The sequence below is a fragment of the Carcharhinus amblyrhynchos genome, chromosome 15, assembly GCF_965287045.1.
Source record: "Carcharhinus amblyrhynchos chromosome 15, sCarAmb.v2.hapA, whole genome shotgun sequence".
Classification (NCBI taxonomy): Eukaryota; Metazoa; Chordata; class Chondrichthyes; order Carcharhiniformes; family Carcharhinidae; genus Carcharhinus; species Carcharhinus amblyrhynchos.
In genome coordinates, this window is record NC_137338.1 from 19,398,641 (window position 1) to 19,425,344 (window position 26,704).

The following is a 26,704-nucleotide window of genomic DNA, read 5'->3' on the forward strand; positions in this document are numbered from 1 at the left end:
TCAAAAATTCACCAGAAGAAAACCATTTGCACATGTACCAGTTTCAAACAAAGGGCCTTTGCTAGTGGTGAATCTTCACAGGTTTACCTGTGTATAAGTCAAAATTCTCAGTGGAATCTGAGGAGGCAATGGTGTAGTGGTATTGTCATTGAACTAGCAATACAGAGACACAGAATAATGTTATAGGGACCAGTATTTGAATGCCACTAAGGCAGATGGTGAAATTTGAATTCAATAAAAATCTGGAATTAAATGTCTAATGACCATGAAACCATTGTCACATAAAACCCATCTGGTTCATTTGTGTCCTTTAGGGAAGGAAATCTGTCATCCTTACCTGGTCTGGCTTACACGTGACTCCAGACCCACAGCAATCTCGTTGACTCTTAAATGTCTGTAGGGATGGGCAATAAATGCTAGCCTAGCCAACGACGCCCACATCTGGAGAATTAAAAAAAATATTGCTGGGTAAAGGAACATTGGGAAATTTAATCATCTTGTGTCTCCAACATTTTTGTCTGGTGTATATAGTTCATTTTTCTTGTTTCAATAAATATTTTACTCTTTGTGTTAGAGATTCATCAGCAAACTCCCAGGAATTTGCTTAGTAACTTTCTTTCACAAGTTTTCAAAACAAAAGTTAGGAACAGTCAAGCAAGGTTTCACTCTGGGAACTGATTTATCCAGTATCAACAGCAGCTGGGAACGTGACAAAGATGTGGATGCTTGTAGAATCAAATATCCCTGTATCAAGTGGGGTCTGTGTATCCTTAAAATAAATAACTATGTGGAGGTAAACAACTACTGGGCATAGGAACAGGATTTATTGTGAATTGTTACATTAGTTGAAACTCAATAATGGCTTTGATTGTCATAAATATAAGATGTAACAGTGGATTATTTAAAATTCTTCATTATGGCCACGCTAAGAGAGTTAACAGGTTAAATTGAAGTCAGAAATTAAAGCAGAGTTTTATAAGAATGATATAATTGAAGGAAATACCCAGCATTTAGAATAAAGAGGAACCAAAAATTAGTGTCTCATAGCTGAGACACTATTCAAAATAATTTTCTGCAATCTCCAAATATGGATTTTCCTGACCTGCCCAATGCTAATATTGGACACAGGCCAAAAAATCTTCATGAAGGGCGCAAAGAGGGGGATAAAAGGAGCCTTCCCTCTCTTTGCCTTGGCACTTTCTTTAACAGCATCTCCAGAGCACCTTTGGCTGATAGACAAGCAACACAGCATTACCAGCTCCCTGTGCTTCATAGCAAGCATCATCATGCTGACCAGACCCAGCAGATCACCCCAGCGAAACAACCTAAACACCAGAACCAGCCCTCGAAAAGACAGGAAGACCCAAATTGATGATTGCAGATCCTGAAATATCAGCCAATTCTCAAAGACTGAGGAACAGCCTGGCCCAGTCTTGTGGAATAAACATTACTAGTCTTTTCAGACAAACAGTTTAAATATAGTGATAGCAACATCTGGTTAAGGAGTGGCCAATTCTTGGAAGTGAGTGTTTGAAATAGATAACTAGTGCACATTTGAGACTGTTTACTTAGAAATTTAAGACTATTTACTGAAGTGTCTGTGAAAAGATGAAAAACAAAGTACAAGAAGGGAGTTTGATATTGCCTTTCCTTGATAAAGTGTTCAATAAAGTTGTGCTGGATCTTCACCTGACTTGTTCCCTTTGTCTATCGCACTGTGTAATAGACCAGAATGAAAAAGGGTTACTGCGAACTGGTCAAGGTTAGTCAGGATACATTTACCCACATTTCACTTTACATCAAAACAATTCAGCTTCTCAAATTTTTCCACATATTTAAAATCCCTCATCCTTGGAATTATTCTAGAAAATCTCCTATGCAGTCTTTCAAATATCTTAACATTTGTTCCTAAATGTTGACAGAGTTGGACATATAACTACATAGAATTTCTAATACCCTGTCTGTCCCATCACTGAGCAAAATAATTTTTCAGGCCCACATTGAGCAAACAGTGAACTACATTAGTTAAATGTGAAAACATATGTCAAGTGCATACAAGTGCCTCGTATTCACATCTCTAGGAAGCCAACAAGGTGATCCAGATTAAGCTGAAACAGCATCTTTTCAGTCTTTAATTATCTCATGTCTGCTATTGTCTCATATGTATTAACTTCCTCCTGCTTCTGTTTAAGCACTTTGTTGATTGTTATACTGCCTGTCACATATGTTTTCTTTGCCTTTATTGCTCCTTCTTAAATTCTGTTCATAAGAAATTACAGATTGTGTCTACACTTGTGAAAAAAATAACAACCATTCTATCAGTGACAGATATGGTGACATATTGCCTCAGTTTTTTACAAATACAAATGTCAGGTAAATTCCAACACCACTCCAATTTCATATTAAAGGTTATTTAACAGAAATGTAAAGGCTATGAATAAATATATTGCTTTCATGTTCAAATGGGTAACTATTCCATGATGATACTGAGCCTTTAAGAAATGTATTTTAATCATGTTTCACTGCAGTTTCTTCAAAAAGGCTCCAATGTTTCATTGTTGCCATAATGTCTGAGCCCCTGTCCTCTAATTGTTGCTGAAGCACTATAATTGGCATCTAATTTATAGTATCCTGGAGTTTTAACACCCTTTTGGAATTACTGGGTTGAGCACAATTGACAAGTAAGGTATTTTAGTTTCATTTTAGTCAGAAACTGTTTGGACTGCAGACTAAAAGCAGTGCTTTCTCCCTGATGTTGAAACTCCTGCTGACGGTGGGTTGCTTGCTAGAAGAAAGCAATGTCTTTATCTCACTCTCAAAGTGTGCTGAAAATTCCAGGACTGGAAAGCCTCAGCATTTTAATTCAACATGCAAAAGGACTATTTCATAGCAGGTGTTGAAAAGCTGCAAGTGCAGCTTGAGCGCACTTGCTTTCTGTGCCAAATCTAGAAAGGGGTGTATGTTTGAGGGTGTTTTGATTTGGAACAATATTGTTAGCTGTTAAGATTTATACAATATTGTGGTTGTTTTCTGTAATTGGCAAAAGTTATTATATTTTCTTATTATAATTGTTGTTTGATAAAAGCTTCCTAAAGACTTCCTAAATCCTTCCTAAAGAATCATACCTGGAGTGAAATACCTTATGCCAAATTCAAAGTACAAAACCTATGCTAGGCTAACTTCACGAAATACCTTGGAGTTTTTGGCCTGACAATACTTTGAAACACTGACAATACTTTCATCCAATGATTTTACAGTGGGATTCTCGAGACTACAAAATGAGAGGAAATCAAATAAAAGGGAAATGACAAAAGTTCATAAAATTTTATTGAATATTAAAGTATTATACAAAAAAGTACAAAAAGTATTCAAATAAATATAATGTGAACAGTAAACAAGATCACACTCTTGCCTTCAGATAGAAATAATAGTTTATACTTGCACAAGAAATGAATAGTGGAGCCAATTTTCAGGTCAGGGTTTTGGATGGAATGTGTTGTCCCTGTTCAAGTTGAGCTGCAACTAAATTTGGTGGGCAGATTGTTATCTTGGCCCAATCACACTCTTGCATAGGTATGCTCCCAGGTTTTGGGAATTAACTGGTATCCTGGTGGCATTCCATCTATCATTGGAGAATGCTATAGTTTGAAACAAAACCTGGCACAAGACTGACCATCAGCTTCTGAGCATCTTATTGTTGGTCATAGGAAGAAACAGATTCCAGAGGTCTAGGAACGCATGCTTGTTCCTGCTCGTGCCTATTGAAGTTGCAGACTCAGCTAATTCCTTGGAACAACAAAGGAGCAGAGAGCTAGCAAAATGAGTCTCTATCCCATTTGTAAGCCTTTATGCCAGGATATTGATGTTCCTTGGGAGCAAAAATCTGGTAAATCAGCCCCAGTATCTTTGATAATACTCCTGAAACGTCATCTACATCCACAACTGATATTCTTCCCCGTGACACTTCTAGAAGACACTGGGCAGGGCGGCGGGGAGGGGTGGGGGGAGTAAAATTATTTGAATTTTCATTAAGCATGCACATAATTATATGGAAGTCTAATTATAAAGATAAGCAAAATGCAGTACCAGGCACTTTTCTTTTGCACATCAGCATATCAATACAGAAACAAATAGTGATTTGCAAAATGAAAACATTAAATAAAACCAAAACCGTTAAATCTCTTAACTTTTGACAATTACTGAAGCAGTTTTGGGTCAACTGTTGGAAACTGCATTAATATTGTTCATGGTGCTAGAGACTCCGATTCAGATAGAGAGAATAGTTTTCTTTTGGTCTTTACTGACAGAGTGGCATTAGATACCAGGACAATGTTCCAACTAGGTCCTTCAAATGTATTAACTTTCATCCACAAGATAATTTTGGCTCTGGTTTGAATGTTTATCTGACAACACAGACTAGGTTATCAGTTTGAATAGGTAAATTTACCAGAATAATTAAGCTGAGTTTCAAAATAATCAGAGGAGAAATAATGTGCCAATGTAGACAGTACTAAATTTAATAAAAGCTAATGATGGATGGATACATGTCATCACAAATACATGTCCATCTAAAACAGTAATTCATTTTTGCTTTTCATCTGATATAACTTGCATTTTAGCTTCAATTTGCAATTATCGCTCTACATAATAAAAGACCTGAGAATTCATGGGGCAATGGTAGTATTGGGCTGCTAGACATACATACACACTCACGCAACCAATTTAATTCTGGGAACAGGGTACAAGAATCTTTTGTAAATTCATAAATTGCTTGTGAATTTTATCAGCTCTGATTTAAGACTTTGGATTCTGGATCATAGGCTTTATTACTTAATTTTATTTAAGACAAATGTGATTCCAGTTAATAATATTAAGAAAACTTCATGTCCCAAAGAATATTAGCATAGCCACTCACAGCAGTATCAAATTAGATTAAATTGAAAAAGTAAATTCATTAAAAATATATATTATCTAACAAAACAGATTTATTATTCAATAACTTAAGGATCAATGGCAATTTGATCAATAAACAAAATTATTCCAAATATTCAAGTACCCACAACAATAAAACATACTGTACATAAATATGAAAAACATTAATGTATAGGCAAACATTTGAAAAGGATAGAAATCAATCTGCTCATTATTTTGAAATTTTACAAGAACGGTTTGAAGAGACAATTAACTCTTGGAATTCAATTACCATATCTTTGTCTTCATTGGGTCCTGCAGAGCATTTTCATTGAAATATGCACAAATCTGAGGATATGTATTTGTTCCAGGAAGAGGCAAATCAGCTGCAAATATCAAATCCCTTCAAGCAGGACCAATAACAATAAAACTTGCATGTGGAAGATTTGGAATTCTCAGTGACAGAACACTGTCCATTCCAACTCTTCTTCCACATGGTTATCAATTCTTATTAATTACACAGACAATATTCGGGTTTACAGAATTTAAATTAATCACATTTACATTTCCTTGAACAAACACAAAATAAACAAACACCAAAAACAAACGTTGTATTGTTTGATAGAATGCAAGAGTTGGCACTAAAAACGTGCACCCAGGTTAGACCAAGTAACTCATCACTATATACTTAGAATATTATTTCATTTCTTTAAACAGTCAGTATAAAATGCAATCTGGTTGAAAAATGCAATATATCTGGGCAAGATTTACATGCATATTTTAGTGGTTAGTTAGTATTTGTCACAACGTTCAATAAGCCCTCTTTTACGTCAGGAAGTGTCAAGCATATGTATTCCATGCACTTTATCAATGATTCTTGTAATGCAAGTTATCCATTTTCTTAACAGAAAATTAAATTATAAATTACTCAAATAAGGGATGCAACCTTTTCCAGTGTTAGCAATATTTCCTTCGGTTCCAATCTCTATATCCAAGTTCAATAGCAAATAGAGCCATTAGGAGGTCAGATTAGTAACACATTCCATACTGCACAAAATTTATAATGAAGTTCACAAGAAATTGCTCCTAATCACATGGCTATACATAATTGGATATAATAGAGCAGGGCATAACCAGTCTATTCTGATTTTCCTCCTACCATAATTTCACAAAAGTAGTTCTCCAGAAAAGTCATTTCCCCCATCTCACTGCCAAAAGTAGTGACCAATACAGACTCCATTTCACAATCTCGGATAGCTTAGTCATTTTCACATGTGATGCCAGGTAACAATAGCTTGACAGATTATTTCACAGTGTTTGGTTTCATCTTCATCCGATGCCCAGAGAGACACAAAGTAAGGATTATAGAATAATGATCAGGATTATAATTTAAATAAAGAAATGCTAAATTACAGCTTTTATAAGATTAATGATCAAATCTGGGCATTTCCTGGTCTGCATCTCAAAACCAATGCATTTAGTAAACGTCATTAATTTTTGGTTTGAAGGCTCATTAAATCTTGCTCTTTCCCAAGGATGAATATACAAATTACTCTGCTATGCTATAAAATGCACACTATTAGTCACACTTATAATTTTACATTTAAAGCAAAACTCCCTATTAGCTACTAAAACAGATATTATCTCAGCTATTGATTAACTGTTAGACTTCTTATGACACTCAAAAGTTTGCCACAAGGTAAATTAGAGTATTTATGATATTATGGTAGTTCAAATCTATCAAAACTACCCTGAGGGTAATTCCAGTAGTTGGAGTGGTGCTGAATCTGTCTGACAACAGCATTACCTCATACACAGAAATATCTAATTGCTGCAATAGCAAGGAATAGGTTTTCATCAATAAAAGCCACGATCAGATAACAAGATAGTAAACTGATCACATTTGAGATTGCTACTTCAATGTTTTGCCAGGCTGGGATACAATTTCATACCGATCAGACTTCAGTTGATAATCTCATTCATGCCATCATGCTGAGGGGAAAGAGATGCATGCAGATTCTGAACCAGGATATGACTCAAAATCCAAAGGAGAGGAAAAACTATTCTTCATAATAAGTATAAAAGCTATAAAAAAGCCCAAGACTGTAGCCACTGGAGACTGCAAATTATTGCTAGCTGGAATGCAGACCAAGAAAAATTAAATGAAGTGCTAATTGCTTGCTAGAATTACATTTAAATCTGATATTAAAAGAGCTTTTGAAAAATGCATATTGTTTATTGATCATAATATTTTATTTTAAATGTGATATTTTTGCATCATTCAAAACACATTTAGGCTGTAACATTTTGTTTTCACATATGTATGCACATTGACAAAAAAATGAGCTTATTAACACTGTTCTTAACCGACTACAGTTAACTATTAATCTAATACTGCCTCAGGGACTTCATGGTTTTTTCCTTGCAGGTTTACAGAGTCGACAATGTCAGTTTCAATGACACATTCTTCTGCTTGACAAAGGTCTTCTGGAATCCTGGTACTGCTATCTCCAGACATTTCCACTGAAGCACTAATGGGGTAAACATCATTGCTGCTACTGCATTCCGTCCTGCTAAAATTTGGTTCATCCTCTGCAGCATCTAGCTGTTTTACTGAATTGAGATACTGCTGTATAAGGCTGCTGTCTTGTTCACTGTTAGAGTTTTCTTTATTGCATTCTTCATGAAAGCCTAAGGCTTCTGGCTCCCCAAGCTCTTTAGTTAGACACTCGTAGTCTTTCTTTAGAATTTCACAGGAGACTTCTACAACTGTGCTTGTGTCCCCTGAAGAACTCTGAAGAGAATTCAACGAAGCTTTGAGACAATTGTGGGTGGCATCTGAAGACTGAAAGCCAGAATCAGGAAATTCTTGCATTAAACATTCCAAGTGAGTATTTTGCCTGGAGGTTGGGCTGAGATGATTGTTCAAGACAACTGATTGTGGTGTACCTTCAGGTGAATTAATAAACATAGGCTGTGGGAGAATAGATTCTTTTGTGTTTGACTGTGATACTGCATTTTGCTTCTGGATCATGCACATCTGCCATTCCTGGAGACTCCGAACCTGCATTTAAAGAAAAGGAACATCAAAACACTTGTTTAAAGACATCCTCTGTAAATACTGTTTTGAGGTCCATGGGGTAAAATGCATACCTATCTTTTGATTATTGAATATTCATTGGATGCTGATATCTAATAATGAATGGGCTGAACTCAGGTCTGATGTTAAAATTTTAAACTCATGTAATGATTTAGACTGGTGGTGGGCAGCCTGTGGCCTCAAAGTTACATGCTGCCCACAAGACAACTTTTTGACTATTGCCCACCCACAGGGTTGCCACACTCTGATTTCTGTCCACTTAAGTTTTTCTCCTACCAGTATGACTGAAATGATGTGCATGCAAGGGCAAGTGAAATGAGCTGCATGCTGAGTGCACACAACACTGACCGCGAGAGCTGTGTGCTAAATGTAAATATTTATTTTATTTTTACCATTTGAAATTAATGACAGTTATATGTTAATATATAAATACATCAGCCATTATCAAATGGTGGAGTGGACTCAAAGGGCCGAATGGCTTAATTCTGCTCCTATATCTTATGAACATTTTGCCCTTCGAGTCTGCTCCATCATTATGATCATGGCTGCTCATCAAACTCAATAGTCTAATCCTGCTTTTTCACCCACAACTTTGATCCCATTTGCCCCAAGTGCTATATTTAGCCACCTCTTGAATACATTCAATGTTTTGGCATCAACTATTTCCTGTGGAAATGAATTCCACAGGCTCACCACTCTTTGGGTGAATAAATATCTCCTCACCTCCGTCCTAAATAGAATAGGATCAAATCCTACTGTGCAGAAGGAGGCCATTTGGCCCATCGAATCTGCACCAATCACAATCCCACCCAGGCGCTATTCCCATACACCCATGCATTTACCCTAGCTAGTCCCCCTAATACTAAGGGGCAATTTAACATGGCCAATCAGTCTAACCCACACACCTTTGGACTGTGGGAGGGAACTGGAGACCCAGAGGAAATCATGCAGACATGTGGACAGTGTGCTAACTCCACACAGACAGTGACTCCAGCCAGGAATTGAATCCAGGTCTCTGTGCTGTGAGATAGCAGTGCTAACCACTGCCACCGTGCTGCCCACAGACTGTGACCCTGGTTCTGGACTCCCCCACCATCAGAACATCATCCCTGCATCTACCCAGTCTAGTCCTGTTAGACTTTTATAAGTCTCTATGAGATCCCCCCTTATTTGTCTGGACTCCAGTGAAAACAATCCTAACCTATTCAATCTCTCCTCATACATCAGTCCCACTATACCCAGAATCAGCCTTGTGAACCTTTGCTGCAATCCCAAGAGCAAGACCATTCTTCCTCAGAAAAGGAGACCAAAAAATGTACACAATACTCTTGGCATGGTCTCACCAAGATCTTGCACAGTTGCAACAACACAAGCCTGCTCCTGTACTCAAAAACTCTTGCAATGAAAGCCAACAAACCATTTGCCTTCTTTACCATCTGCTGCACCTGCATGCTTAACATCAGTAACTGATGCATAAGGACACCCAGGTCCCACTGCACAATCCCCTCTCCCAATTTACAGCCATTCAGGTAGTAAGCTGCCTTCTTGTTTTTGCTTCCAAAGTGAATAACCTCACATTTACCTCAAATTATAGTGCATCTGCCATTGATCAGCCCACTCACCCAACCTGTCCAGATTATTCTGAAGGATCTCTGCATCCTCGTCACAGTTTACCCTCCCACCCAGTTTGCTATCATCTGCAAACCTTGAGATGATACATTTTGTTCCCTCATCCAAATCATTAATGCATAGTGAATAGCTGGGCTTCCAGCACCGATCCCCGTGGTGTCCCACTGGTTACAGCCTGCCAAATTGAAAAGCACCCATTAATTCCTACTCTGTGTCTTTTCTGTCAACCAGTTTTCTATCCATTTCAATACACTTGCCCCAATCCCATGCGCTTTAATCTTGCGTGATAATCTCTTATGCGGGACTTCAAATATTTTCTGAAAGTCCAGATATATGACATCAACTGGCTCCCCCTTGTCAACTCTACCAGTTACATCTTCAAAGAATTCCAACAGATTTGTCAAGCATGATTTCTCCTTCATAAATCCATGCTGACTCAGTCTGATCCTGCCACTGCTTTCTAAATGCTCTGCTATACTTTTACTAACTTATAAATGACTAAGCATTTTCTATAACTCATTATGAAATATTTAGAGTATATTAAATGTACGTAATTTTATTCATGGGGTCATGTTTGTGTACAAACTCAACTTCAATCTTGCAGCCCGCTGAGATGATGGAGGGCCACTCGTGCCCAATCACCAGTCTATCACTGACTTACCCAGCAGTATAGTGTTATAAAATTGGACAGGAAGGGCAATGGATTATGAATTGGTCAAAACACTGCTGTTGTTTTAGTGTTGACAATGTTTAAAGGGTTTGGAGAAGGGAGCCTCTGGAGATTCTGTGCAAGAGTGTTCATGGACGTGCACCTTGTTGATGATAGCTATGTCCAAGGACTTCAGATGGAGCATGGTTGTCGGTGAACATGACTCAAAAAGATCCTATATCAATATGGTCAGCCTTTGAACCATACGGACCAGGGTTTTACAAGGACTTCTAGCTGAACTAATACATGGGAGTCAACAATCAGGCATAGTGTTCAGGTCAAACTGTGCTGGAGAATAATTGGATCAGGGCTTGTGGGTGCAATTCAGACTGTAATGATATATTTATATTGTTGCTTTTTGTGCCTCTATTCAAACAAAATAATTCACAATTTTGTTTCAAGGTATGTTTTTATCACAAGTTTCAATACTAGATGGATCTTTTCTCAATGAAGCATTAATATTGGTAAGTATTCGTCATGGAGTTCAGTTACGAGTGGTGTGCCTCAGGGATCTGTTTTGGGGCCACTGCTGTTTGTAATTTTTATAAATGATCTGGATGAGAGTATAGTTGGGTGGATTAGTAAATTTGCTGATGACACCAAAGTTGGAGGTGTGGTAGATAGTGAGGAAGGGTGTCTTAGTTTACAGGGAGACTTGGACAAGTTGCAGAGCTGGGCCGAAAGGTGGAGGATGGAGTTTAATGTGGAAAAGTGTGAGGTAATTCACTTTGGCAGGAATAACAGATGTGTAGAGTATAGGGCTAACGGTAGGACTCTGAATAGTGTGGATGAACAGAGGGATCTAGGAGCATGTGTACATAGATCCCTGAAAGTTGGGAATCAAGTAGATAGGGTTGTTAGGAAGGCATACAGTGTCTTGGCGTTTATTGGTAGGGGGATTGAATTTAGGAGCCGCAGCGTCATGTTGCAACTGTACAAAACTCTGGTGCGGCCGCACTTGGAGTATTGTGTGCAGTTCTGGTCCCCACATTATAGGAAGGATGTGGAGGCTTTGGAGAGGGTGCAGAGGAGGTTTACCAGGATGTTGCCTGGTATGGATGGGAGGTCCTATGAGGAGAGACTGAGGGATTTGAGGTTGTTTTCGTTAGAAATAAGGCGGCTAAGAGGGGATCTTATTGAAACATATGATTAGAGGTTTAGATAGGGTGGACAGTGATAGCCTTTTTCCTCGGATGGAGAAAGCTAGCTCGAGGGGGCATAGCTTTAAATTAAGGGGTGGTAGTTATAGGACGGATGTCAGGGGTAGGTTCTTTACCCAGAGGATGGTGAGGGATTGGAATGCCCTGCCTGCTGCAGTTGTAAATGCGCCTAGTTTGGGGGCGTTTAAGAGATCCGTGGATAGGTTTATGGATGGAAAGGGTTTGTTTAGGTTAGAGGGTCATTGCTTTTTAACTGGTCGGCGCAACATCGTGGGCCGAAGGGCCTGTTCTGCGCTGTAATGTTCTATGTTCTAAGTCAAAACTTCTATTTTATTGCTACTATTTTGATTATGGCTGCTATAAACTCCCTATTCTATTCTTTACACATTCGGTGTGATGTATAATGTGCCATAGCCCTTGACAAACAATTCTCAATTTCAAAAACACATACTTAGAACGTAAGAACATAAGAAATAGGAGCAGGAGTAGGCCATCTAGCCCTTCGAGCCTGCCCCACCATTCAATAAGATCATTACCTACTTGATAATGGGAATAGATCTATTTACTTCCGTGATAAGCTGCAGAGCTGGGCCAAGAGGTGGCGGATGGAGTTTAATACGGAAAAGTGTGAGGTGATTCACTTTGGTAAGAATAACAGGAGTGCAGAATATAGGGCTAATGGAAGGACTCTTAGTAGTGTTGACGAGCAGAGAGATCTCGGGATACATGTGCATAGCTCCCTGAAAGTTGGCACCCAGGTTGATAAGGTTGTTAAGAAGGCGTACGGTGTGTTAGCTTTTATTGGTAGAGGGATTGAATTTCGGAGCCGTGAGGTCATGTTACAACTGTACAAAACTCTGGTGCGGCCACACTTGCAGCATTGCATACAGTTCTGGTCACCGCATTATATGGAGGATGTGGAGGCATTGGAAAGGGTGCAGAGGAGGTTTACCAGGATGTTGCCTGGAATGGTGGGAAGGTCTTATGAGGAAAGGCTGAGGGACTTGAGGTTATTTTCATTGGAAAGAAGAAGGTTACGAGGTGACCTGATTGAGGCACACAAGATGATCAAAGGATTGGATAGGGTGGACAGTGAGAGCCTTTTACCTCGGATGGTGATGGCTAACACAAGGGGACACAGCTTTAAATTAAGGGGTGGTAATTATAGGACGGATGTCAGAGATAGGTTCTTTACTCAGAGGGTAGTAAGGTCGTGGAATGCCCTGCCTGCAGCAGTTGTGGACTCGCCAACTTTAACAGCATTCAAATGGTCAGTGGATAGGCATATGGATAACATTGGAATAGTTTAGGTTAGAGGGTCATTAGATTGGTTCCACTGGTCGGCGCAACATCGAGGGCCGAAGGGCCTGTACTGCGCTATAATGTTCTATAATCAACTCATTAGAACACAAGCACAAAAAGTTACCTGGTCCCATAAAAACTTTACAGCCTCTTCTTGCACCATCCTTTGAATGCGTTCTTTTTCACATTCTTTCCTCCATCTACAAAGATCCAAACATAGGACAAAATGAAAAGATTAAAACATTTAAGGGAAAGTACCTATTTAAAAAGGACAGGTTGCACCTTAACAGGACTGTGCCTGTGTCCTCGCTCACTGATAGTTGGGGCAGTTTAAATTAAATTCGGGAGGAGGGGGGTGGGTATGGGTACCAGCATATAGAAGTAGAAAAGAGGAATAAAGTACATTAAGTCAGAATATTAGACAGTGATAGAGAACGGAATAGTTCCATATTAAATAGCAGAGTAAGTAGAAATAGTAAGTTATTAGGTGGTTTCAGAATAAGAGAAAAAGTAATGAAGTCTAAATTAGAGTTACCACACATGTATGTGAATGCATGAAGTGGTGTGTTGGAGTCTGCTGAGGTGGAAGAGAGGCTTTGGGCGGGGGCGGGGGCAGGGGGTTCTTTGGTCCTCTAAGCCTGCACCACCGTACTGCCCGACTTAACTAAAACCCCCTACCCTTCCAGGGACCACATCCCTCTATTCCCATCCCATTCATGTACTTGTCAAGACGCCCCTTAAAAATCACTACCATATCCACTTCCACTACCTTCCCCAGCAACAAGTTCCAGGCACCCACTACTCTCTGTATAAAAAAATCTGCCCTGTACATCTCCTTTAAACCTTGCCCCTCGTATCTTAAACCTATGCCCCCTAGTAATTGACTGTTCCACTCTGGGGAAAAAGCTTCTGACTATCCACTCTGTCCATGCCTCTCAATCTTGTAGACTTCTATTAAGTCTCTCTTCAACCTCCGTCACTCCAGTGAAAACAAACCAAGTTTCTCCAGCCTCTTCTCATAGCTAATGCTCTCCATACCAGACAACATCCTGGTAAATCTTTTCTGCACCCTCTCAAGCCTCCACATCCTTCTGGTAGTGCGAAGACCAAAATTGAACACTATATTCCAAGTGTGGCCTAACTAAGGTTCTATAAAGCGTCAACATGATTTGCCAATTTTTAAAATCAATACCCTGGCTGATGAAGGCAAGCATGCTGTATGCCTTCTTGACTACCTTCTCCATCTGCATTGCCACTTTGTCATCTGTGTATCTGTACATCTAAATCCCTTTGCCTATCAATACTCTTAAGGGTTCTGCCATTTACTGTATATTTCCTATCTGAATTAGGCCTTCCAAAATGCATTACTTCACATTTGTCCGGATTAAACTCCATCTGCCATCTCACCGCCCAAGTCTCCAACTGATCTATATTCTGTTATATCCTCTGATGGTTCTCATCGCCACCTGCAAATCCACCAACCTTTATGTCGTCCGCAAACTTACTGATCAATCCAGTTACATTTTCCTCCAAATCATTTATATATATTACAAACAGCAAAAGGTCTCAGCACTGATCCCTGAGAATTGGAGAATAAGTGGAGGAGTTGTCAAAGCCCTCCATTCAGAAACTCACCCTTCCACTGCTACTCTGTCTTCTTTGACCGAGCCACCTTGCCAGCTCACTTCTGATCCCATGCGACTTACTTTCTGCACCAGTCTACCATGAGGGACCTTGTCAAAGGCCTTTCTGAAATCCATGTAGACAACATTCACTGCCCTACCCTTATCAATCACCTTCATCACTTCCTTGAAAAACTTGATCAAGTTCATGACACAACCTCGCCTTCACAAAACCATGTTGCCTCTCACTAATACCTCCAATTATTTCCAAGTGGGAATAAACCCTGTCTCGAATAACTGGGGATTCCATAAATGTCTAAGTTGTGCATGTTTATTGATGTCTTTTCTTTTACTTCACAGGTGATTTGGTCAGCCTTGTTGTCCAACAAGGGGCATTCACGCGGTGGGTCGTGTGAGGGCTGCTCTTGGATGTTGCTTCAAGAGTTGCCTAGTGCTTCACGTCGTTAGTGTACGCTTAAACTGGACCATCTGACGGGCAACATGACAGCTCAGTGACTATCACTGTTTGCTGTGCAGATACATGGATTTGGGCCAGTGTCTGTGGGAGTTTGCACATTCTCCCCACGATTGCGCGGATTTTCTCCGGGTGCTCCAGTTTCCTCCCACACCCCAAAAACGTGCTCTTAGGCTGATTGGTGTAACAAATTGTCCCTAAATTAGTCTTCCCTCAATCTTCCCAATAGGCATAGACAAAGGTCATAGGTAGAGGAGGGCACTCACAATGTTAAAATGGCGGCGTGGGCTCGTTGGGCCGAAGGGCCTGTTTCCCGTGCTGTGTTGTTCTTTGAATAATCCTTTCCAATAATTTCCCTACCACTGATATAAGGCTCACTGGCCTGTAATTACCTGGGTTATTCTTGCTACCCTTCTTAAACTGGGGGGGGTTTAAACTGATTCAGAGGGGGGATGGGAACCTGAATTGTAGCTCCAATGTACAGGAGGATGAGAATAGGGAGGTCATGGATAAGGTTTCTAGGTCACAGCAGAGTATTATCAGGTGGAGGGTGGTTTGAAGTGTGTATACTTTAATGCAAGGAGCATACGCAATAAGGTGGATGAACTTGCAGCCTGGATTGGTGCGTGGGACTTCGATATTGTGGCCATTTCAGAGACATGGATAGAGCAGGTTGTTGCAGGTTCTGGGGTTCAGATGTTTCAGTCAGAGCAGAGAAGGTGGTAGACAAGGGGGAGGCGTGGCATTGTTAGTCAAGGACTGTATTATGGTGGCAGAAAGGATGTTTGATGTGGACCTGTCTATTGAGGTAGTGTGGGCTGAGATTAGAAACAAGAAAGGAGAGGTCACCCTGCTGGGAGTTTTTTTTTTATAGGCCTCCAAAAAGTTCCAGAGATGTAGAGGAAAGGATTGCAAAGATGATCCTGGACATGTGCGAAAATAACAGGGTAGTTGTTATGGGGGACTTTAACTTTACAAATATCGATTGGAAAAGCTATAGTTCAAGCACGTTAGAGGGGTCAGTTTTTGTCCCATGTGGGCAGGAAGGTTTCCTGACACAGTATGTAGATAGGTCAAGAGGTGAAGCTACATTGGACTTGGTACTGGGTAATGAACCAGACCAAGTGTTAGACTTGGAGGTAGGTGAGCACTTTGGTGATAGTGACGACAATTCGGTTACGTTTACCTTAGTGATGGAAAGGGATAGGTATATACCAAAGGGCAAAAGTTATAGCTGGGGGAAAGGTAATTATGAGGCTATTAGGCAAGATTTAGGATACATAGGTTGGAGTAGGAAACTGCACGGAATGGGAACAACTGAAATGTGGAGTTTATTCAAGGAGCAGCTACTGCGAGTCCTTGATAAATATGTACCTGTCAGGCAGGGAGGAAGTGGTCGAGTGAGGGAACCGTGGTGTACTAAAGAAGTTGAATCTCTGGTGAAGAGGAAGAAGGAGGCTTATGTAAAAATGAGACATGAAGGCTCACTTAGGGCACTGGAGAGTTACAAATTAGCCAGGAAGGAGCTAAAGCGAGTGTTAAGACCTAGAAAAGGACATGAGAAGACTTTGGCAGATAGGATCAAGGAGAACCCTAAGGCTTTCTATAGGTATGTCAAGAATAAAAGATTGGTTAGGGCAAGATTAGGGCCAGTCAGAGACAGTAGTGGGAAGTTGTGCGTGGAGCCTGAAGAGATAGGAGAGGCACTAAATGAATATTTTTCATCAGTATTCACGCAGGGAAAAGTCAACGTAGTCGAGGAGAATACTGAGATACAGGCTTTTAGGCTAGACGGGATTGAGGTACATAAGGAGGTGGTGTTAGCAATTCTTGAGAGTATGAAAATAGATAAGTCCCCTGGGCTGGATGGGATTTACCCTAGGATTCTCTGGGAAGCTAGGGAGGAGATTGCAGAGCCTTTGGCTTTGATCTTCATGTCGTCATTGGCTACAGGTATAGTGCCGGAAGACTGGAGGATAGCAAATGTTGTCCCTTTGTTCAAGAAGGGGAGTAGAGACCATCCTGGGAATTATAGACCAGTGAGCCTTACTTCTGTTGTGGGCAAAATTTTGGAAAGAATTATAAGGGATAGGATTTATAATCATCTAGAGAGAAATAAATTGATTAGGGGTAGTCAACACGGTTTTGAGAAGGATAGGTCGTGCCGCACAACCCTTATCGAGTTTTTTGAACAGGTGCCCAAAGAGGTGGATAAGGGTAAGGCAGTTGACGTGGTGTATATGGATTTTAGCAAAGCATTTGATAAGGTTCTCCGTGGTAGGCTAGTGCAGAAAATGCAGATGCATGGGATTGAGGGTGATTTAGCAGTTTAGATCAGGCATTGGCAGCTGATAGAAGACAGAGGGTGGTGGTTGATGGGAAATATTCAACCTGGAGTTCAGTTACAAGTGGTGTACCTCAGGGATCTGTTTTGGGGCCACTGCTGTTTGTCATTTTTACAAGTGACCTAGATGAGGGTGTAGAAGGATGGGTTCGTAAATTTGCTGACGACACCAAAGTCGGAGGAGTTGTAGACAGTGAGGATGGATGTTACAGTTTGCAGAGGGGCATAGATAAGCTGCAGATCTGGGCTGAGAGGTGGCAAATGGAGTTTAATGCGGAAAAGTGTGAGGTGATTCACTTTGGTAAGAGTAACAGGAGTACAGAATATAGGGCTAATGGAAGGACTCTTGGTAGTGTCGACGAGCAGAGAGATCTTGGTATATATGTGCATAGATCCCTGAAAGTTGGCACCTGGGTTGATAAGGTTGTTAAGATGGCATACAGTGTATTAGCTTTTATTGGTAGAGGGACTGAATTTCGGAGCCATGAGGTCATGTTGCAACTGTACAAAACTCTGGTGCGGCCACACTTAAGAGTATTGCGTACAGTTCTGATCGCCGCATTATAAGGAGGATGTGGAGGCATTGGAAAGGGTGCAGAGGAGGTTTACCAGGATGTTGCCTGGTATGGTGGGAAGGTCTTATGAGGAAAGGCTGAGGGACATGAGGTTATTTTCATTAGAGAGAAGAAGGTTAAGAGGTGACCTAATTGAGGCATACAAGATGATCAGTGGGTTAGATAGAGTGGATAGTGAGAGCCTTTTTCCTCAGATGGTGATGTCTAACACGAGGGGACATAGCTTTAAATTAGGGTGTGGTAATTATAGGACGGATGTCAGAGGTAGGTTCTTTACTCAGAGGATAGTAAGGTCGTGGAATGCCCTGCCTGCAGCAGTTGTGGACTCGCCAACTTTAGGGGCGTTCAAATGGTCAGTGAATAGGCATATGGATAACATTGGAATAGTTTAGGTTAGAGGGTCATTAGATTGGTTTCACTGGTCGGCGCAACATCGAAGGCTGAAGGGCCTGTACTGTGCTGTAATGTTCTACTCTATGCTCTAAACAAAGGAACAACACTGGCTATTCTCCAATCCTTTGGGACCTCCCCTGTAGTCATGATGTGGAGATGCCGGTGTTGGACTGGGGTAAACACAGTAAGAAGTCTGACAACACCAGGTTTAAATCCAACTGATTTATTTGATAGTAGACTCTCAAGCTTTCGGGGTTTCTCCCTTCATCAGGTGAATGGAGATGTATGTTCTGTCTGAGACCAGAACTCTTCATTCACCTGACGAAGGGGGAAACCCCAAAAACTTGTGAGTTTATTATCAAATAAATCGGTTGGACTTAAACCTGGTGTTGTCGGGCTTCTTACTGTGTGTACCTTCCCTGTAGCCAGTGAGAACACAAAGATTTCTCTCAAGGTCCCAGCAATTTCTTCCCTTGCCTCTCTCAGGATTCTGGGGAACATCCCAACAGGCCCTGGGGACTTATCTACCTTAATGTTTCTTAGGTTATGGAAGCAGTGTCTGAGTATTTTTAAGGTAGATCAAGACAGATTTTTGATAAGCAAGAGAGTGAAAGGTTATTTGGGTGGGCAAGGAGGTGAAAAAAAAATCAGTCGTGATCCTTCTAAACAGCAGAGCATGCTTGAGGGTGGGACCAAGTGGCCTACTCTTCTTCCTAATTTGTACATTCATTAAGTATTCTTGCTAGTTGAGGAACTTAGGTCAAGGAGATATAGTATTGAAAAATAGAGCCAGACTTTCGGAATGAAATTAGGAAATATATCCACTTGCAAAATTTGGAAGTCTTATCTGCAAATGGCAATTTGTGCTTGAGTAATTCTCAGCTTTGAATCTGAGATTGATAGTTATAGGGTGGCACAGTGGTTAGCACTGCTGCCTCATAGCACCAGGGACCTTGTTTTGATTCCCAGCTTGGGTCACTGACTATGCAGAGTCTGCACATTCTTCCAGTGTCTATATGGGTTTCCTCCAGGCGCTCCGGTTTCCTCCCTCAGTCCTTTAGACTTGCTGATTAGGTGCATTGGCCATGCTAAATTCTCCCTCAGTGTACCCAAACAGGCACGGAGTGTGGTGACTCGGGATTTTCAAAGTAACTTCATTGTAATCATAATGCAAGCCTATTAGTGACACTAATAAATTAACTTTAAAACTTTTTGTTAAACAGGTATTAAGGGATATGGGAAAGGGTGATAATATGGAGTTAGATCACATATCAGATATGCTCTTTCTGTGCAGTTTCAGTGGGCTAATAAGCCTATTTCTGTTCATTATTTACAGACTATAGAGAGCATTGTGAATAACCAAATATTTAGTTATTAGTCTGGTACTGGACTTTGGATTTTCACTCTTTAAGTGGAACATACTTATCTCAAATGCAATATGGATTAATTGAAGGATAAAAGAACACCTCTCTCAAGTAAGTCACCTGATTACTTCTTCAGTCAAGTATTCTACATGTTCTTGCATCCTACGTAGCCGAATTTCGCAACGTATTTCTTTTGCCTTTTGATTCCAGTTCCTGGTGTAGAACCCTCGCCAGTACGCTTGAATCTTAACGGCTGCTTTAATCATTCTATTCAGAAATTCTGGATCTGGATTAAGTATCATAGGTGTACCAGATTTATCTGGTTTTGAGTCTTCTCCCACCATATTCTGGTTGGTTTCTATTGGTGCCCATTTAGGCAATCTGTTATCCAGCAAATGATGCTTTTTTATTAATGCAGTTGACTCTGGGCTTGTACTTGGAGTGAAGCTGACACAAGATTGCACTGGACTGGATACATGGAAAAATTTGTTGCCGCTCATTTCTTTACTTTTCTCACTAGCTTTTTCCTCCCAAGCTCCATACTCTTCTGTTCCTCTTGTAGCCCTCTGATGTTTTTGGACATCGCTATCCTCATGTTTATTCTCAGTTTTCAAATGCAATGGTGATGTGGCCTCATCTTCTGGAGCCAGAATATCTCCAGGAAGCCCCAGATCATGGGGAGATGAAAGAGGGGACATTGCAGTGGTTACAGGCATAAACATAGACTCTGAAGAGAGAAGACTACAATTCAATTTGTCTTCATCAGTCTGAACATCCTCCAAGAGGAGCTCACTTTGACAATACCCTGGAGTCTGTCCAAGAACTGGTGAAAACTGCTCGACTGCATGGCAATGGTCTCCATGGCCACTCGTTCCAACCCATGAGTTAATTCGAATTACACGTTCTACAATACAACAAAGAGAAAATGTTTTAGCTTTGTAGCATGAAAGCATAGTTGTTCATGTAATTATGGAAAGCAACTGGTCCAGATGGGGTACCGGACAAATTCCATAGCCTGGGCCTCAGCATCTCCCTCTGTGGCTGGATCCTGAACTTCCTAACTCACAGATCACAATCAGTAAGGATAGGCAACAACGCCTCCTCCAAGATCATCCTCAACATGGGTGCCTCACAAGGCTGTGTTCTCAGCCCCCTACTATATTGCACATACACCAATGACTAAGCGACCAAATTCCCCTTCAATTTGGATTTTCAAGTTTGCTGATGACACACTGTAGTGGGTCAGATCTCAAACAATGAAGAGACAGAGTACAAGAATGAGATAGAGAACCTGGTGAACTGGTGCAGCAACAATAATCTCTTCTTCAACGTCAACAGAACGAAGGAGATTGTCATCGATTTTAGGAAGCATAATGGAGAACATGCCCTAGTCTACATCAACAGGAACGAAGTCGAAAGGATCGAGAGCTTCAAGTGTCTAGATCACCAACAATCTGTCCTGGTCCCGCATGCCGACACTATAGTTAAGTAAACCTCTATTTTCTCAGAAGAATAAGGAAATTTGGCATGTCAGCTATGACTCTCACCAACTTTTACAGATGTACCATAGAAAGCATTCACCAAGCCTCCCTCGACAGCATCTTCTGAACCTACAACCTCTTATCACCTGGAAGAACAAAGGCAGTAGGTGCATGGTAACACCACTGTCTCCGGTTCCTTTTCCAAGTGCTTTAGTGACTAGAGGCTAGTGACGTACGACAGGGATCCATGATGGGCCTTCTTCTATGTCATTTATATAAATGTCGAACAAAAGACCCAAGACACACAACCTCACTATTAACCTGCTGGCTAATCTTTGAGTTATCGGCAAACTTATTGATCCTACTCCCCACATTGTCATTTGTTTGACATTTATATAAATGACATAGATGACAATGTGGGGGGTAGGATCAATAAGTTTGCCAATGACTCAAAGATTAACCAGCAGGTTAACAGTGAGGTTGTGTGTCTTGGGTTACAGGAAGATATGAACTAGATGATCAAATGGGTGGATAAGTGGCAGACGGAGTTTAACCCTGAAAAGTGTGAGGTGATGTACTTTGGAAGGAGTAATTTGACAAGGAAGTATACTATGAAAGGTCTGAATTGGGAAGTTCTGAAGAACAAAGGGACCTTGGTGTGTTTGTCCATAGAGAGGAGATTTACCAGGATGCTGCTTGGGATGGAACATTTAAGTTAAGAGAGGTTGGATAGGTTTGGGTTATTTTCATTGGAACAGAGAAGACTGAGGGGTGATCTGATTGAGGTGTTCAAGATTATGAGGGGCATGGACAGGATGGATAGGGAGCAGCTGTTCCACTCAGTTACGAGGGGACACAAGTTAAAAGTGAGGAGTGGGAGATATAAGGGGGAGTTGAGGAAAGACCTTTTTTACTCAGAGGGTGATGATGGTCTGGGATGCACTACCTGGGAGGGTGGTGGAGGTGGGATGCCTCACATCCTTTAAAAAGTACCTGGATGAGTACTTAGCATGCCATAACATTCAAGGCTACGGGCCAAGGGCTGGCAAGTGGGATTGGGTGGGCAGGTCAGGAAATTTCATGCGTCGGTGCTGAATCAATGGGCCAAAAGGGCCTCTTCTGCACTGCAGCATTCTGTGATTCCGTTACTCTGTGAAGTCCGATACCATTCTACTTTGGAACTACATTGCTACTTCTTCACCATCGCTGGACCCAAAATCTGGAATTCCCTCCCTAGCGGGACTAGGGATCAAAGATCATGGGGAAAAAGGTGGGAGAAAGGTGGGGTTGAGAAACTTATCAGCCATGATTGAATGGCAGAACAGAGTCGATGGGCGAATGGCCAAATTCGACTCCTATACCTTGTGGGTGTACTAACATCACATGGACAGCAATCATTCAAGGTGGCTCATTAGCAGCTGCTCAAGGGCAATAAATGCTAGCCTTGCCAACTCACACCCCAAAAGAAGAAAATATTGTTACAGTCTTAAACAGAGAGGTTTCATTTTCATTTCAGTGTACGGACTAGAAATTGTATATATAGTTGACTGAATAAGTAGATAAAATCATCTGACAAGAGTCAAATTCTTCTATTACTTTGCAATATCTAGGTGAGACTGCCTATGGGTACTTCTTTTCTACGTGCCCCAAAAGACCTAACATAGCTCCAGTAATGCCTGCTCCTTTAGCTACTGTATGTAACTTCCAGAGTTCAAGTATTCACCCTCAACTCCCTGGTTCCCTTCAGTTGCAAGTTGCCCTTTAATGGCAGCCCTAAACACAACTTCCACATGAAAACTGAGCTCTATCTCTGCAACTTCACTCAACCATGTGAACTTCTCTTTGTTGTCATGGTGCCTGCTTGACATCAAACAACTGAACATCAGGTGGACAGCAGTCATCCTTTCCATGTCCTATGAGAAACGTCATACTCTTGTCATCAATTATATATCCTTCATTACATTTTTGCATTCTTCATTTATTTCCTGCTTTAGAATTATGCGGCACATTACCAAATGCCTTCACAATTCATATATACAACATACAAAATTGCCCTCCCATCTAAAAACAATCTTCTACTTCTATCATATCTTTGTCAACCTCCCCTTTTCCCTCTGAAGGCCTGTTCATGTTGTCAAAATCATGCTCATTTTTCCCATAACTCCACACCTGAATCCCAACAATCATGATTTTACTTTCCCCCACACTGAAACAGTCCTAATCAAAGACACAAAACAAATCCTCTGTGACGATGTTGCACTATTTCTTCCACCACTCTGGGGCTTTCAACATAGTCAATAATTCCATCCTCCTCCAATATTCATCTTCCATTGATCAGCTCTAAAGAAACATCCTCATTTGATTTCACTGTCAGCTACCCAGAGTTGGTGTATTTTCTTCTCTTACTATACCTGTACCATTAATTCTGGTGTCTCCAAGAAATTATTCTTGGCCCTATTATCTTCCTTAGATAAATAATGCTCCTCGACAAGATCAGCAAAGACATGGATGGGGTCACTTTGCATATGCTGATGCACTTCACCATTATAGCTCTCAATCATTCCACTACTTCAGTTTACCTCGACCTCCAATAATGGAGGAGCTTCAATTACCTCTGGTTAAATATCAGAAACTGTTAACAGGCCATCTTTGGCCGGTCACAAATTCTGCACCCTGCTCCTTATTTTCTATCCCATTCTCCAGCAACCATCTCCATTGAATCAGATGGTTCTCTATTTCCTAATGAACCCAAATCTGAGTTTCTAACCTTCAATCACGAAGACTAACTACTTCCACTCTTAACGCCACCTGCCTCCATTCACATGTCTACTCATCTGCTGCTGAATCCCTTTGTCACTTCCAATTTTGACTATTCCAGTGCTCTGCTGGTTGACTTCCCACCCTCCACTTTGCAAAATCTTCAGCAACTCCCATCAAAACACTGTTCTCTCAGTACGCTTTTCCCCTCATACGCAACAACATTCTTGCTAACATACAAGGTTCAAATTTGATTGTGCAAAACATTACAAATTAAGATGAGGAACGAGAGACATTCATTAAAATAATTGGATATGATGATATAGTTTTGAAGACAGTCACAGCAAGTCTGAGAACTGAACATTCCTGACTCTGAAATCTTTACATGAAGCTAGAAAAAGGAAGTAGTAGACTTGTTAATTAAAAACATAATTAAAGCTTTAGAAAGAATAGCTTTTCATTCATGATGGCACTGCTTAAATGGTCTGGGTTAAGGAATGATAGGGTACTATAATTTTATGTAGACAACTGAACAGTAAAAATAAATTATATATGCAACATATTGATTAAGAAAACAATCCTGGAGGCACTCCAGAAATACCTCCCATTTTGTTTTAAACTACCACAGAAAACTGAAAAATCTCCCATTATCACAGCTGCAAACCTAAATTACCTAGAAATCTCATGCTCAAGATTTCTGTCAAAGATACATCGCATATTCCGACATTCCAATTAGCGCTTGTAGTTATCCAAATTCATGTTGTGGGAGCCAAAGACAACGGCTTGGTTTTGTCAATGTTTAATTGGAGAAAATTTCTCTCACCCGTTAGTAAACGTTTGATACTTTAGCAATTGTGGAAAAGTTGACAAGTGATGGTGAGGTAAAGCTCAATGTCATCAGTTAACACAGAAACAGGAGGCCTGATTTTGGCATTTAAACATGGAATTCCGGGAAAGATGAGCATGGCAACAACTCATTCAAGGACTTCGAAGAGGAGAGGGAAGAGGCGATGGGTGACGGTTTGCAAGGCCAGTGAGGTAAGGGGTTTTTTTTGAGAGGGGAAGCAGATTTAATAAGAGAAGGGACAGTACCTGGGAGACAGAACTGTTAACAATATAAGCGAACACGAGGACCAGAAATGGATGCTGGCTGGTGAACAGTTTAGTGGATATGGAGCTGTGTGAAGTAGTAGTCTTATGGACAAGGTCAACTCAGAGAGGGCATGTGCAGAGATACAAGTCAAACTAGAGAAAGATGAAAGTTCAGGGTTAGGATGGGGAAGTCAAGTGACAGAACAGAAGCCAAAAGGTACACATGATTAGAACAGGGAAAACACAAGTTAGAGAGATCCAGTTACATAGCAGTTATTAAGATGCATAGAAACCTAATAATAAATAGGAACCTGATAAAGGAGATATTAGGATGGAGCTCAAAGTTAAAGTCAGAGTTGTGGTGGTAGGATAGCATTATATTGGTGGTGTGAAGTTAGCATGGAGCACTGAAAATTGTTGTCAAAGTTTGGAAACAGTTATGGTGAATGAAATCCAGAAGCCATTTGAGGTAGATTATCAAAGGACACACAGATATTTCTGTGGGAAAGAAGATCCAGGAGGTGTACAAAATTAGTTGCAAGACAGAAAATGGCAGCAACATTTTAGTCATAAAATCCAGAAGCAGCATAGATTTATATTTCAACATTGGTGAATAGGTTTCCACAGTAAGAAGTCTCACAGCACCAACTTAAAGTTATTTGTAGCAAATGCCACTAGCTTTCGGAACTCGCGGTTGCTTCGTCAGGTGGGTGGGGGTTCCAAAAGCTAGTGGCATTTGCTACAAATAAACCAGTTGGACTTCAACCTGGTGTTGTGAGACTTCTTACTGTGTTTACCCCAATCCAATGCTGGCATCATGAATAGGTTTCCAGCCAGGATCAAAATGAAGTTGAAAAAACACAGAAGAAAATAGAAATCCCTCAGTCACAATGGGAGAAATATAGCAAAAGTGGCAGAAATTAAGTCCAATGTACAAGTGTGGCCTTGATATCCACAGATGGCAGGAATTTGAAGCAGAAAGAACATACAGATCCTGATCCAAATTCGCACAGGTGATAAGGTCAGGGGTGGGTGTGTTTACACTGATGGATAGAAGCTACTTAAACTACAGATAATGTGAAATTTAAGCTAAAATACATTCACTTTGAGCCAGGAGAAATTAAACAGTGGAAGAAAGAATGTAAGTGGAGAAACAGCAAAGAATGGTCTTGCACTGCCTTGAGAAGCTGTCTCGAGAGTTGACTGTCAAGGAGCCATCTTGGAAAATACATTTCAGACTGCTGTGGCTCTTCATTATCCTTATTCTTAACCTCTCCCCATATACCAAGGTGTCCCACAATTTATACCATTAATTTAAATTCTCTCCTGTTCTATTTAGCCTCTATCCAGACACATTGATCCAATCTTCCTAGCCTATGAAACTACCTTTCTGACAGAATCTGAAATCCTCCATTCTACACCATCTCTCACTCATTGATGCTTCTACTCTGCTTCTCCTCAGCAGGCCTTGTTGTGGCACAGAAGAAATCATAAAAATGAGAGTGAACTATTCACATTCAGCTCCTTGTTGTACCATTTAATTAGATGGCTTGTTTTTAAACTGCTTTGCTACTGTGTGATATTGTTCTTAATTATTTGTTCATCTTTAATCCTATGTCGCTTTGCTCTTCTCATCAAGTGCTTCTTTTTGAGGTGTAGATGTTGTTTACTGTTTCGCCTTGCCAAATGTACTACCTCACATTTACTCATGTTAATAGTTCATTTGCCATTTAACTGCAAATTTTCTACTGTCTTATTATTGGATATTTCTTTGGTCTTAGCTATTTCCA

The 26,704-nt window shown here is 40.6% G+C and overlaps 1 protein-coding gene across 2 annotated transcripts in view; it reads right to left on the minus strand.

The window, feature by feature from the left end:
* Positions 1 to 3,398: 3,398 nt before the first annotated feature.
* cep97 (centrosomal protein 97) overlaps positions 3,399 to 26,704 on the minus strand; it is a 91,019-nt gene continuing 67,713 nt past the window's right edge. For both annotated transcript variants that reach the window (XM_080203493.1, XM_080203492.1), the window contains 3 exons: positions 19,705 to 20,488; positions 12,936 to 13,011; positions 3,399 to 7,975 (listed from right to left, as the gene is read on the minus strand). In XM_080203493.1, the coding sequence (XP_080059619.1) occupies positions 7,295 to 7,975; positions 12,936 to 13,011; positions 19,705 to 20,488 (1,541 nt within the window). In that variant the 3' untranslated portion in view covers positions 3,399 to 7,294. The remainder of the gene's footprint in view (positions 7,976 to 12,935; positions 13,012 to 19,704; positions 20,489 to 26,704) is intronic.